The sequence below is a fragment of the Cricetulus griseus genome, chromosome 7 (genome assembly GCF_003668045.3).
Source record: "Cricetulus griseus strain 17A/GY chromosome 7, alternate assembly CriGri-PICRH-1.0, whole genome shotgun sequence".
In the NCBI taxonomy this organism is placed as follows: domain Eukaryota; kingdom Metazoa; phylum Chordata; class Mammalia; order Rodentia; family Cricetidae; genus Cricetulus; species Cricetulus griseus.
Window position 1 is genome coordinate 60,836,076 of NC_048600.1, and position 14,424 is coordinate 60,850,499.

At 45.9% G+C, this 14,424-nt stretch overlaps 1 protein-coding gene across 5 annotated transcripts in view; it reads right to left on the reverse strand.

Moving 5' to 3' along the window:
- The window catches only part of Cyfip2 (cytoplasmic FMR1 interacting protein 2), a 96,746-nt gene extending 83,395 nt beyond the window's left edge, over positions 1–13,351 (reverse strand). For 2 of the 5 annotated variants that reach the window (XM_035447818.1, XM_035447817.1), the window contains exons 1-5: positions 13,235–13,351; positions 11,350–11,439; positions 7,100–7,177; positions 5,192–5,293; positions 848–1,029 (exon numbers count right to left, since the gene is read on the reverse strand). In XM_035447818.1, the coding sequence (XP_035303709.1) occupies positions 848–1,029; positions 5,192–5,293; positions 7,100–7,177; positions 11,350–11,439; positions 13,235–13,351 (569 nt within the window). The remainder of the gene's footprint in view (positions 1–847; positions 1,030–5,191; positions 5,294–7,099; positions 7,178–11,349; positions 11,440–13,234) is intronic. The other 3 variants (XM_035447821.1, XM_035447820.1, XM_035447822.1) reach the window with 3 other exon arrangements.
- Between the last annotated feature and the right edge of the window lie 1,073 nt (positions 13,352–14,424).

Sequence of the window (14,424 nt, forward strand, 5' to 3'; positions counted from 1 at the left end):
AAAAAAATTGTGAAATTCAATCTGTCATAGTCTTTCTCCTGTTATCTTGAAACATGGGGAGGTGCGGCTCAGAGACAGGGTCGTTCTTTGCTACTAATATGGACAACCCTTCCAGAAGGTATGGACAGATACTGGCACTCATCTGAGGCTCAACCAGCTCCCGGCAGTCTGTTGCTTTGATCTGTCACTTTGCAGAGCTTTGGGTGGCTATATCCTGGCTTCTGGAGATGAATGACTCCAGCCCAATCCCAGTCCTATTTTCAACGATGACAAGGACCCCTAACAGCCACCCACTCAGATAACCTCCACTCTACTCAGTGTCTGAGGGAGGGATTAGCAAGCTGGATTGATGGCAACATTGGCTTGGATCTTTTTAAAATGCATGTGGAAAGTGAGGAGTTCTTTCCAGAAAAGCTGGCATTATACCATAGGCTGGCAGGAAGCCATTGCAGGGCTCTGCCTGAGAAAGAAGCCCACAGAAAGGCAGAGAGGTGCTGAAGAGACCCAGGCAAATACCACTGCTGCTGGGGTAACTAGAGGAATGTAAGACTGGGCTTTGCAGTTCTGAGACATAAGCAGTGGCTTTCTGTCTGTCACAGAAAGTGACAATGTAATTGCTCTGATAACCTTTCTGCCATGAGGCAAGCATGCTGTTCTCCAAATGGGAAAGTGAGGACCAGATTCCATCTTGGGACATCAAGCCCAGCCAACATCAACTCTTCCAAAGCCCCAGATCAGAATCACCTTCTTCAAACCACCCTGGCACAGCAGCTGGGTTTGGGGAAAGCTACTCTTACCAGGGAATGAGTCTATGAGAAGGGTTCGGGGAGCAGGGCGGGCTCCTGACCTCTTATAGGCAGAGTGGTCGTTCTTGACGCTGCACTTCATGTTCTTCAGCTCATCCAAGACTGCAAACATGTTGATGAACTTGCCCAGGGTCAACAGGTAGGCCTCCGAGACAAAGTCCTTCCTGCGCTCGGCATGGCACAGCCGCTTCACCTCGCTACAGAAGCGCTCGATGGCCTTGCGCTGGAGACAGAGGGGCAGTGGTGAGGATGGGGCAGCCTGGTGAGGGGGGAACCTAAGTGCACTCCTGGGTAGGAGCAGGTCAAGGCTCTCCTAGGGTCCTCACTACAGTAAAGGTGGGGGAAAAAGTGCACATCTGCCATGCCAGGCAGTCTTTTTCAGAGATGTCCCTGTTTCCAAAGCTAATTGTGACAGGGTGCTGGGACCTGTTTGAAGTGATGAATTATTCCAAAACACATTTGCTAAGAGGCATTGTGTACCCAGTGTATATCACATGCAGGGGAGACAGAGGTCCATCCAACAAGCAACTGATAATTGAGCATCTACTGTATACCATATAGTCGTCCTAAGGACTGAGGTTATGAAGAAATCAAAACAAGAACAAAAACTGCTCCAAGGATCTTATATGTCAATTAAGTAGCAGAAAACAAAAATTATTTGCAGCAGAATTTCATACTTGATATGGAAGGAAAAAGAAGGGATGGAAGCTGACAAGGGCTTCAAAGAACTGCCCCTCTATGGAGAAAGACAGAAATCTCCAAGCAGTGACTTTCAGGGAAGCAATTTGAAAGAGAAGGAGAAAGATAGGAATAAGTGGAGGAAGCATGAGCTGCCAGTGCAAACGCCTCGAGGCATGTTGGAAGGACAGAAGGAAGGACAGGGCTTAGCTTGAGTTGGAGTGCATGCAGGGAAAAAGCACAGTCAACACTGAAGCGGCCATGCACCCCCAGAGGCTCTTATGGGTACTTGTGCTTTGACAGAGTGACATGGGTGATGCTGGGGCTCTAGCGTGGTAGCTTGGTGGCTGCAGAGGTGACAGCAGACTGCAGGGGCAGTTAGGAAACTTGCACATCTAAGGTGGTGGCACTAAGTGACCTGGCACTCCACTCAGGGAAATCTGTCCTAGTTTGCTGCCTGCTGTTGCGATATCCTGACCAAAAGCAACATGGGGAAGAAAAAATCTGTTTCATTCACAGCCTGCAGTCCACCCTGAAGGAAGTCAGGACAGGAACTCCAGGCAAGAACTTAGAGGCAGGACCGGAAGCAGAGTCTGCAGAGGGTCCAGAGTGTGATCAGTTTGCTTTTTTATACACCATAGGACCACCTGCCAGGAGTGGTGCAGCCCACAATGAGCTGGGCCCTCCTACACCAATAATTAAGAAAATGCCCCCACACACTTGCCTACAGGCCAATCAACAGAGGAAAGTCAACAATTGAGATTCCTTCTTTCCATATGACTCCAGCTCATGTCAAGTTGACAAAAAACTAACCAGCACACAAGCCAAGAGAAAGACAAGAATCTCTAACAACACACAAGCTTGTACACATGTGTTCGGCTTTTGTTCCCAACAGATCCGAAGGGGAAAATCAGCCTCATCTATCACCTGGTGGATAGGTGAATAAAATACACTGCATGTGTACAGTGACATGGTATTCCATCATAAAAAAATAAAAATACCAATTGGATTCTGATGCCTGCTACAGTACAGACGACACTCAAAAACACCCCACCAACGGCAAGGGGCCAGCCATGAAAAGTCATGTCCTGTATAACTTCATTTTTAGGAAAATGTCTAAACAGGAAATCCATAGAGATAAGAAGTGGTTTAGTAGTTGCCTGGAGCTGAAAGAGAGGGTGTTGGGGATAGTAGGGAGTTAAGGCTCAACAGATTTCTTTCAAGGGTTAAATATATTCTAGAACAGGTTATATGATGAACACATAACTCTGTGAAGACACTACAGTATGCTGGGCTGTTCATTTTGCTTGGTTGAATATTAAATGAGATATAATATTATATATATATATAATATTATATATTATATCTCAAAAGTCTGTCACTGGGGGGAAAGAAAGGAGTTCAAAAGCAAGAAGCTACTGTAGTAATGGAGGGGCAGCGAGCATGGGAGAAGGAAGGAGGAGGGGGAGGAAGGGAGGAAGAGGAAGTAGAGAAGGACGAGGAGGAAGAGGAGGGGAAAGAACACAGGAAGGTGTTTGTGAGGAGGAGAGGATGTATGCGCAGATATGAGCTCTGCTCCCCTTCCAGGGCCTACAGTGCTCACCTGCTGCCCGCCCCCCCAAAGACCAGACCAGACCTCCAGAGTCTAAGACCAGGTAGGCTTTCTGCCATGGTGAACTGTTCAGCACAGCAATGCTCACCATAATGGTGTGACTGTTGATCTTCACTTTCAACTTGATGGGATTTAGACTCACCATGGAACCCCTGGCTGTGTCCATGAAGGATGTGTGTTTCCAGAAAGGTCTAACTGACCAAGGAAGACTTACCCTGAATGTGTAAGTGGTGAGGCATGACCCCATGGACTTGGATCCCGGACTGAGTGAAAAGGAGAACGTGAGCTGAGCACCGGCTTTCACCTCTCCTTCCTTCCTGACCCAGGCACAGCCTGACCAGTGCCTCATGCTCCTGCCACCACGCTTTTACTGCCATCCTGACTTGTACCTTTAAACTGTGAGCCAAGTAACTCTGATTTCCTCGAGATCCCTGGAATGCTTTCTTAGGCATCTGGCCCCAGAAGTGAGAAGAGAAACTAATATGGATGGCCACAGTGGCTACTGAGTGCTTGAAGTGAGCTTTGTGTTGCTGAGGAGTGTCCCGTTGAACTTACTACTGTTTATACACGTAGACGATGGGCACAGTGCTTGGTACACGGCTGTGAATCATTCCAGATCCTTCCTTCCATTCACACCTCTTGTCGGGGTGTGAATGGAACTTCACACCCAGTTTCTGATGGCTCTCCTCTCTTGACCCTCTTCCCAATAAGACTTTAGGCTCTGGGGAAGTCAGGCCACCTAGGATACTAACAACAGCTGTGAAGCACTGTAAGCTGACACAGGGCCCTGCTGGGCACCTACAGATGGACCTTGTTTATCCTTCCTACGATCCTGTCATGTCTCGGGGGTGTGTGTATGTGTATGTCTGTGTGTGTGACTGTGCATGAGTATGTGTGTGTGTGTGTGTGTGTGTGTGTATGTGTGTGTGTGAATGTGCATGAGTTTGTGTGTGAGAGTGTGTGTGTGTGTGTGTGTGTGTGCGTGAGTGCGTGCGTGCGTGCGTGCGTGCGTGCGTGCGTGCGTGTGTGTGTGTGTGTGTGTGTGTGTGTGTGTGTGTGTGTGTGAGAAGTGAGTCACACTCGGTCAGATAACAGCACAGCCAGGGTTTGACCTGGCATTACTCCTTACCCAGGCTGAGACACCTTCCCAGTGCTGTCCCAGTTCTTGCCTAGATGTTGAGTACAGGGTGGATTCTGGCCAGAGTCAAGAGTCTATGACTGAAGCTCAGTCCCACAGGCAGGTTATACATAGGGTATGGCTTGTGCAAGCTATAGCACCCACTGTGGGGTAAAGACTGGCTGTGAAATACTCACCTTGCCACCCTCTTGGCTGCCAATGAGACCCCAGCAAGTAACTGACTGCTTACACTTCCTGTCCTTTCTTGCTACCACCTAGCCTTCCCTGTCACCTGAGAAGGCCCTTGGCTCTCTCCCTGCCTTTCGTCCTCTAAACAGTGGCTCTTCCAGAGTTCCTGACTGGTCTCTGGCTGCGGCCACCATCCTTCTCTCTCATAGTCTCTTCCAACCTTACACCTCCTAACCCTTTTCTACCTAGTGGCCAGATAGCCTGAAACCTCAGGTCAGCTCACATCACCAAATCCAAACCTCAAGCTCACAGAACCCCGCTCCAGCCTCCCTTTAGACCACTTGTTTTTACTGTTCTACAGCCCGCTCCATTACTGTCCTCTATTTCTTGAACACACTGATTCCTTCGGGCCTTGGGGCTTTGCTGGACCATCTTCCTGGAGCCCTGTTCACCATGCCATCATACTCCTGCCTCTCCTGTGACCAGGACATAGTTCCATGCACTGTCCCTGAAGCACCAACTATCCATAGCTACTTTGCAATCTACAACTGTTGTAAATCTTATTTTACTCATGGCCCTCAATGTGTCCTAAAACTACTGTGTATTTCTGGAGCTACACATCCTCTGTGGAGGTGGGGACACCTGTTGGCCTGGCTCACCCATGGGAGTGTAGGTGGTTCTTAAAAATATTAGCTGGATGAAAAAAATGACATGGCACCAAAGTCCAGTAAGTGGAAGGGTAGGCGTCCTTGTGAGCCTTCTGCTGTGGGCCCTCCACAGCCCACTCACCTGAAAGTACATGAACTTCATGAGCTTGGTGACCTCCGGCTCCAGCACTTCCACTGTCTTCTCGTAGATCTCTACCCTGTTGGGCTGTTCATTGCACTTCACCTGAGAATGTGAGAGGAAAGTTCACCATCCAGGCTCGCAGCTACTGTCTCATGAGACTGGTCCGTAGTTCACACGTGGCACCTCGTCATGGGTGATAATGAATATGGTCACCCTAGTGAGAGGGGACTGTAGAAGACTGGCAACCCTAGAAATGATCCCTGGACACTGGCTGCAGTAAGAGCCAGCTGGTCCCAACACTGGGTCCTCCTCCCTTTCCTGCTGGTCTGTGCCTTTACAGTTGGCTATCCATGTATCTATGGAGATCTGCAACATCCTCTCCCCATCCTCATGTACAAGTGGTGAGCCGGTCTGCTCTGTCCTTGTTATGCTGTATGCCTGGAGCAAAGCTCCAAAACCACATCCAGGTGAATGATGGCTACCCGAAGCTGTGCCATCCTGAGACCCGCTTCCCCTGCCCAGTGCTTTTAGTCAGCATATAACCTTAGTACCACATGGCAGATGTTCTTTGAACACACACACACCAAGCCTAACAACAGGATGGCTGGGTGTGAGCAAACACATTTTTTTCTTTAGATAGTGTCTCACTATGTAGCCCACACTGACCTGAAAACTCAAGGTCTCCCTGACTGTTACGTGTTGGGATTACAGGTGAGTACCACATGCATTGGACAAGAACTATCTTTTATGGTTATCAATGGCTATATAACTTCCAGTACGTCATTACATGGACAAGTGATGCAATCGCATTCTACCATTACCATTATAAACATTAGAAGGACTAAGGTGGATCTCTGGAATTACCATAAGAAGGTGGCTACCACAGGGGACAAGCAAAAAGGTCACAGTAAAGTGATTTGATGCCTGTTTTATTTTTGCTTGTTTTTGCACTGCTGGGGAGAGAATCTGGGCCTTGAACCCCAAAACCTTGGATATGTTTTGCAATGCTTTGCCACTGAGGCACAACTCAAGTTTGGTCCCTTTTTCCAGAAAACAAAATTCTGAGGCTGGCCAGATGGCTCAGCAGAAAAACACACTTGCTTTCAAGTCTGAATGGGACAGACCCAATTCCTGCATGTTGTCCTCTGACTGTTACAGGCACACCCCATTGTACATCATACCCTCCCCAGAGAGAACACATAAATGTAATAAAAAGTTTGACAAGCAGGCACATAAAATAAAAATAAAGTTAAAAAAAGAAAATTGTTTTAAAAAAAACAGTTGTTTAAAAAAAACAGGCTTAGAAAATTAGGAAATGTACAAAATTTGTCAATAATAATTGTCCCTAAATATGAGGGTTAAAAGAGAGAATGGTACCTTCTGTTTACTTTATGCATGTGGGGTTTGTTGGTTTTGTTACAATGGAATCTACTAATTAAAGGAAAATATCAATAATGATAAAAATATCTGTATTTTCAACAAGCCCATGACAGTGTAAAAAAACGAGTGGTAACAATCGGCTTTATGAAATATGTTCCTGTGATAAGAAGATCCCAAACAATCTGAAGCAATGTGCACCATGATGGTCCTGTGGCCGAACATGGGTTTGGGTGAAGGAGGGAGTGGACAGCATGTTTGCTACCTTAGACCCTCTGCAATGGCCTGGGTGGGAGGCAGCAGATGCTGCTTGTGAAATGAGATACTGTGCATAGCATGTGCTGGGAACTGTTTTTAAGACCCCGGGGACGTGGACCTTCTCAGTAGTATTACGGGAAGCTCTTTGGGTCAGAGACCCAGATTTACCTCCTGCTACCCAGAAAACTCAACCCTCTGGTTTGGGTTTGATTGGGCTTGGGGGGCAGTGACACCTCCTGAAGGGCAAAAGAGGAATAGCAAGGATGGTCTCACCTGCGGGATGGCCCGGGAGCAGCTGCGCCAGGTGTACAGCATGACCGCATACTCGTGTCCCTCCTCTAGCATTTCATTCTGAAACGGCAAAGCCCTTTCATCAGGGAGAAATGACACTAGTGTCACAGGTTTCTCAAGTCTCTATCTACAGTGCATAGGGTATGGTCTGTGGCTGGTAACAGCAGCATCACCAGGAGTCTTGTCCTCTCAGGGTGTCTGATTCTATGATTAAGAACTACATTCCAGCACACCTTTAATTGCAGCACTTGGGAGGCAGAGGTAGGTAGATCTCAGTGAGTTCGAGACCAGCCTGGTCTACAAAGCAAGTTCCAGCACATCCAGGACTATTATACAGAGAAACCCTGTCTTGAAAAACCAAAACAAACCAAAACAAACCCCCTATATTCCAGTGAAGTCCCCAGGTAACTCACATGCACCTGCCATTTAAGACCGACCTAATATGAAGTTCAGTGAAAGCCAGACAAAAGGTCACGTATTCTGATTCCTTTAGATGAAATATCCACAAGAGGTACAGCCTTAAGGACAGACAGTGGTTGATGGGAACACAGGAAGAGAGGACCCATGTGAGATTGCTAACAGTCTAGGGCACATGTATAGGGTAATGGAATTAGATGGTGGTGACAGTGGTAGAATATTGTGAAGATGATTAAATTACTCATGCATATATTTAAATCATCTCCAGTTATGGAAAGCATACCTCAAAAAAATTAGGAGAAAATAATTAGTGTTATGCTTCCTTTCCTTGTAAGTGTTTTTATCTAAGGAAAAATGAATTTAAAATTTTAAATCTATTTACCTTATCCACTTTAGATTATTAGGGTAGAATCCAATTTAATTTGGAGTTTGTCACTTATTGTGATTCTATTCAATAGCAACGGTTTCAGTTCTTAATTTAGAACTTAAGTCAGCAACATGTCCCCAAGTTCAGAAACAACCAAGCCCAACCGTGGGCCTCCTGCTTTCTCTTCTGCTTGGGAACATGTGTCTAAAAGGGGAACTGACAATAATGTAGAGAACACGTGGCTGTTCTCAGCCCCCAAATGCCACAGCAGGCATAATTTCATTGGGTTTATAGAGGCTGCAGTAAGTGTCTTCAAGTACCAGGCTCTCTCTCTCTCTCTCTCTCTCTCTCTCTCTCTCTCTCTCTCTCTCTCTCTCTCTCTCTGTGGGGGGGGGAGGTGGGGGGCGCTGCAGGCACAATGTGCCAGAAGCAAGACTAAGTACCAAGATGTGCACTCTGCCCTCTGGACAGTGCAGCTAGGGTTATTGCATAATGAGCCCACGATACAAAGGTCAAGATGGCATGGTGGGAAGAGCCCTGGTTGGGATCTTGGAAATCTTGAGTTATTGATTCTTCTTAGGACCTTCTTTTATGTATATAGTATATAATACATATATATATATATATAATACATCTATTTATTTTAGAGGTATGTATCCCAGGTTACCCTTTCCAGGTAACTGAGGATGACCTTGAACTTCTGATCTTCCTGTCTCTACTTTTCAAGTGCTAGGATTATAGATATTCATCACTGCACAGTTTATGTGGTGTTGGGGATCAAACTTAGGGCTTCATGAATGCTAGGCAAACAGTCTATCAACTAAACTAATTATGTAATTTCTCATAGCAGCATCAGAAAACAAATATAATCATGTTTAGAGCCAGCCTGTCCCAGACTTGCCTATCTGAGCCTGTGACCTGGTATTTCTGGAACACCTCAGTCTGCCTGGTTCCAATTCCTTCCACCCCAAATAATCATTATCCCAGGTGGAGGTGATGATATCCAGTTTCTCTCGTGTGCATGATCATTACAGCTCTCCCCTAGGGCCACTACCCCCTGTCATGCCTCCAGCAATAATCATTTACAGAATCTCATCCAGTTTATGTCTTCCATTCGCTCCTCCATAACTCATTCCATGAGTAGTTCATGGATAAAGCATGGCTGATGCAGAGTTCTGCTCCCCTCTCTCCCAAGGTTAAAAATTGCCCACTCTATTTATTTGTTTATTTATTTATTTGTTTGTTTGTTTGTTTATTTATTTATTTATTTTGTTCATTTGTGATAGGGTCTCTAGTCCAAGTTAGCTTCAAGCTCCCTATGTAGCTGAGAAAGTGATCTCTAGTTTCTGATCCTCCTGCCTCTACCTCCCCATGGTTGGGATTGCAAGCACTTGCCACACCATGCCCAGCTTATTTGGTGCTGGATATCAAGCCAGGGCTCCGTGTGTTCTAGATGCGTACTCAGACAACTGAAACTGAGCTACATCTCCGGCCTCTGATCTGTATTTTCATTAGATGGATAAAAGCCCTCAGTTTTAGGCTCTAGTTCTAAACCTGGGACTTGACACTGTGACTCCATTTCTAGATGGTTCCTTTTGAAAGGTGATGAAACTCAAAGGACATCATGAGGGCCAGCTCTCTCAATCAGGACTGTCATCCTTATAAAAGGGAGGGGGGATGGGTACACATAGAAACATCAAGCATGCAGAAGTTTGTATGGAAAGAGCCAGGGTAGTCAAGGAGTCAGCAGGAGAAATCAGCCTGCTGACCCTGGTCCAGGAGTCTCACCTTCTAGGGCTGGGGGAGGGAAACACCATTTAAGCTCCCTGGTCACAGCATTTTGCTACAGTGGCCTAGGCAGCGAATATGATCTCCATGTATAGACTCCTTACCTCATTCTCCATAAATGGTATCGACAGTACCCCCTCCCATACACACACACTCCAATTTTGGGCAGTCTCTGAGAATTCTCTTTGCTGAGCTGATATTCACCTGATGTCCCCTTCCCCATCTCATCTCTGACTGCTACAATCCTATGTGACATAAAGGGAACCACAGAAAGATGTTAGGACTTCCCAGGTTTATGCAAGGACTTACTAGTTGTAGGAACACAGCAACTTGTTTATTAACGTCTTCAGACCTCAGTCTTCTCATCTGTACATTAGGTATAACGATCCCTTTGCAAGCCCTGGGGTTATTATGGGGTTCTGATGATATCACACAGCAGATTGCCCTGCCTACATTTCAAAGAGCAGTGTGCACACACCCTATCATTACCCTCTCAGAAGGCTGTACTCAGAAGCAGCTTCCTCCACTAAGCTTCCTCCAGTCTCCTCAAGGCCCCGTTTCAAAACTGCACTCTGAACTTTTAGCATGACATTGAGTGTTTTATACATTTTTATTTGCCTGCAAAGAATAGTCCAGAGTGCCAAGCTATGCCACCAGAGTTCCAAATTTAGAACTACCACCCATCAGTTGTGAGACCCAGAATCAATTTCTTACAGTTGAGAGGCTCCAATTGAGGCCAACTGAAATATCGGGGCTACCAATCACTTGCCTCATACGGTCTGTATGAGGATTAAATGAGACAAAGTAGCTGCATAGAAAAAAATGTTTGTTTGACTTGTCTCTTCCCCACTTGGCTCACTCAAAACTGAGACTGGCCCCAGACTAATTCTCGAATCAGCTCACAGCAGACACACAATAGTCAATGAATGAGTTGGGTCTTTAGAACATAATCCACACAGTGAGAAGGGTCCAGGGCGGGGGCCTTTGGACAAGGAACCCAGAATTCTGAAAACTTCACTGTAGATAAAAAGAGAGAGGAGAAATCACCCTCTTAGGGTCAGACCCTGAGAAGGAAAACAAATGGCTCCATTTATGAATGATTTAGGCTAGCAGCTCCCTTGAATCAATAAATGACATTTTCCAAAGCCACCTCACTTGCCATTTTTTTTGAGGGGGGGGTTTCAGACAGAGTTTCTCTGTGGCTTTGGAGGCTGCCCTGGAACTAGCTCTTGTAGACCAGGCTGGTCTCGAACTCATAGAGTTCTGTCTGCCTCTGCCTTCCATGTGCTGGGATTAAAGGCATGTGCCACCACCACCAGGCCTCACTTGTCATTTTTATAAGGATATTTTTTTCCTTGTCAAGTGACCAAACAATGTCCGCCCCCATCCCCAAATCTGTGTACATAAAAAGCCCTGGCCTTGGGGAAGTGAGCAGTGGGGTTCAGATGGGCCTACAGTGAGCAAGATGAGCAAGGCATGGAGTATGCCCCAAGGCATAGAGAGGGGATGGGTCTGGGTTCCAGAATGGACTTCCATAACCCAGCTCACTAAGGCGGAGCATATTGGGGTAGCTAAGCCCAGGCCTGCTGTGGGGAGCTGCACATGGTTCCTCCTGCGTCAGCAGGGTGTGAGTCTGCACATGTGGGTCATGGAGACTTACCATGCTGGAGTGGACCGTTGCCTGCTCAATGTACCTTGCAATGCCCGTGACAAATGCATTCCTGTCTTCGAAGTTCGTGTCAAAGTTAGCCTATCGAGGTAGAGGACAGAAGGGGGCACTTGATTATTGGAAAACACATCTAAGCTGGCTGGATGTCTAGGGAGTGAACAGCCACCAACAAAAATCACAAGCTTTCTGTGGAAATCTACTGCCCATGGCTTTCAAATATTACCCCTTAACACCTCAAATCAGCTGAGGGCCAATGGGCAGCACCTATTTTTCACAGGTGACCGGTTTCGCTCAACCAAGCCTCAGAAGTAAATGTTTAATTCCGAATTGACTCTTTTTAATTCCAGTTAGTTGGGATTAACTAATAAACTTGGCCAATTTATTCTTGTGAAAAGTGCCTTAAAATTAATCTGGTTTATATGCTTGTTGTGATGAATAAAAGCCCCAGCACAAGGAAAGCATACTTCCAGCAAACTATGCAAGTCCAAACAGCTGCTAAAAGTCAAGGTGTGCATGGCTTTGATCCAGCCATTCATACACACGTGCCTCAGGGTGCCTGAGGGTGCGCAGATGTAGCTGTGTCAGCCAGCACACAGTTTTTACAATGAAACAACCACCTGGAAACAATGAAACCAGCCAGCAAAAGCTGAAGTAGATGACAGTCTTTCTGTACAATGGGCTGGAAGAAGCATGAGCTGCTTGAACGTAAGGTGGCATTACCACAGCACTGATGTCCAACGATATCCATAGAAGTGTTTGCTGCTGTGATTTTTGAGACAGAGGCTCTTTCTGTAGCCCAGGCTAGCCTCGGACTCACCGCAATCCTTTTTCCCCAGCTTCCAGAATGCTGGGATTACATCTGTGAGCCACCACGCCTGGCTCCACAATAAATGTTAAGGAAAAGATGAATCAGGACAGTTTTTCTATATTTACATTTAAATACATATCATGAATTCCTGTTTTTAGTAAAAGAAATAGTTCATATACCATATATATCTACTAAAACAAAATGCCTATGTATACAGAGAAGGGTATATCAGTATAAGACATTTATTTCCATGCTGTACTTTTCCATTTTGTTAATGATGAAAATGTTTCCCTATAAAACTAAAATCAATATATACTTATATAATTAAAATTGTAATCTGTGTTAAAATCTACAAATACATCAGATTTAGGAACTGAATATTCAAGTATGTGAAGATTCATTTAACTATTGAGTGAAATGAAAAACATAGAATTATACTTAGTCATAGTTCACCATCCAAGACTTATCAAAAAGGTCTAATACAGCCCCAATTTCCAAACTAACACATTCCTTTTTAACATGGCATTCAGCCTGGTACACCCAGACAAGGGGCTTTGGCCAGGCTGCTTCCAGGTGCATGGATGCCCTCCTCACTAGGCCTGCCAGGGTCATAGCTCTGTGTAATGGGATGGTGGCTTATCACCAGATCTGATTTAGGGCCAAAGCAAATAACTGTGATCCACTTCCCTGAGCCACTGGCTGCTGTGTGGACTTGTGTGAGCTCTTGCCATACATATTCAGGAAAAGCAATTATCCAGGCAGGCTCCAGAGGCTTCCAAATTGTGATATTTAATTCATGAGCTTAGGGATGCCATAACCTGGGTGATGCAACAACAGGAACAGCCCAGAAGGAATTTAGGGTTAGAACAGATCAACAAACGCTCCCTAGGGGAGGGACATGAACCTGGCACACATTTATTAGTTAATCTATTCCTTCTGCTGGGTTCTTATAGTGCATAGGAGATCCATCAGCTCCTGCCCTTTCACCTTCCCTACACTCCAGGGCAGGTCCTCTTAGAGGAACTCTAGAATCTAGGTTTCTCCATTGCATGCTGCCATTTCCATTACCTGGTACATGATGGAGGATGGCGGGGGCTCGATGCATGGCTGCTGGTCTGGGAGGGGCAGTTCCTCCAGCAGGTCCACATTGGACAGGGCATCTTCCAAAGTGACGTGGGTGGTCATGACTGCGGTGTCTGTCTTCCACGCTGATAGGGAGGAAGAAAAGGACAAGGGAGAATTTCAGGGTCCTCCAAATATTTCCTTTGGCCTCACCCTATCCAAACTCCGTGTGGAGAGTGGAGAGGGTTAAGAGTCATGTAGGCTACTCTCACAGATGTCTTCTATCTACACCTTTAAAATTTGAGGATCAGGGCTGGTGAGATGGCTCAGTGGGTAAAGCACTTGCCGCTAAGCCAGATGACCCAGAGTTCCATCCCTGGGACCCACACATGGTGAAAGGAGAGAAAAGATTCCCCCAAGTTGTCCTCTGACCTGCACACACCCACCTTAACATGAAATGCCACAATACCACATCATGAACACACATAAATAATAAATATCTTGGCTGAGCCTTACCACAACCATTTTCTACCGGCATGCAGAGTTGGATTCTGCCAACACACAAGCAGTAAAGAAACACAGCTCTGAGAAGTAATGTGACACCCACACAGTCAAGTAAGCAAGGGTAAAGAATCTGGATTGATGCTGGGCATGGGGACACAGGCCTCCTGTCATAAGGACATTCATCAGTTCCTTTCTTAGATACCGGTACAGGATAAATATCCATGACTGAACAGCCAGGACAACCAAGGAGACCTACACCTAGATTTTATAGGCTAGTTAAGCAGGGTCTGTACAGTTGTCAACTCCTGCAAACCAGCCTGCTTGAAGCAATGGTGAAGCTGCAGTGTGTCCCTTGGTCTGAGGACATTTTATGAATCACGCCAAAGCAATCAGCCCTTAATAGATATTTCTGTGTCTTGAACCCAGGCAGAATGCGGCTGGTTGGAGGGAAACTGCAAGGCAGTGAAGCAGAAAGGACTGAGCAGGGCAGTTAACCAACTCAAGTTAGTTGCTATTTTAAGAACACAGCACTGTGCAAGCAGAAGATTCATTTTGTAAACCCCAAATTACATGCGAAATTAAAGACTTATAATGTATGATTTAGTGTATAAATTGGGTTCCCACAAGTAGCCTCCAAAAATGATATGCTAAATCAGGTGTGGTGATGCTTGCATGCAATCCTAGCACTTAGG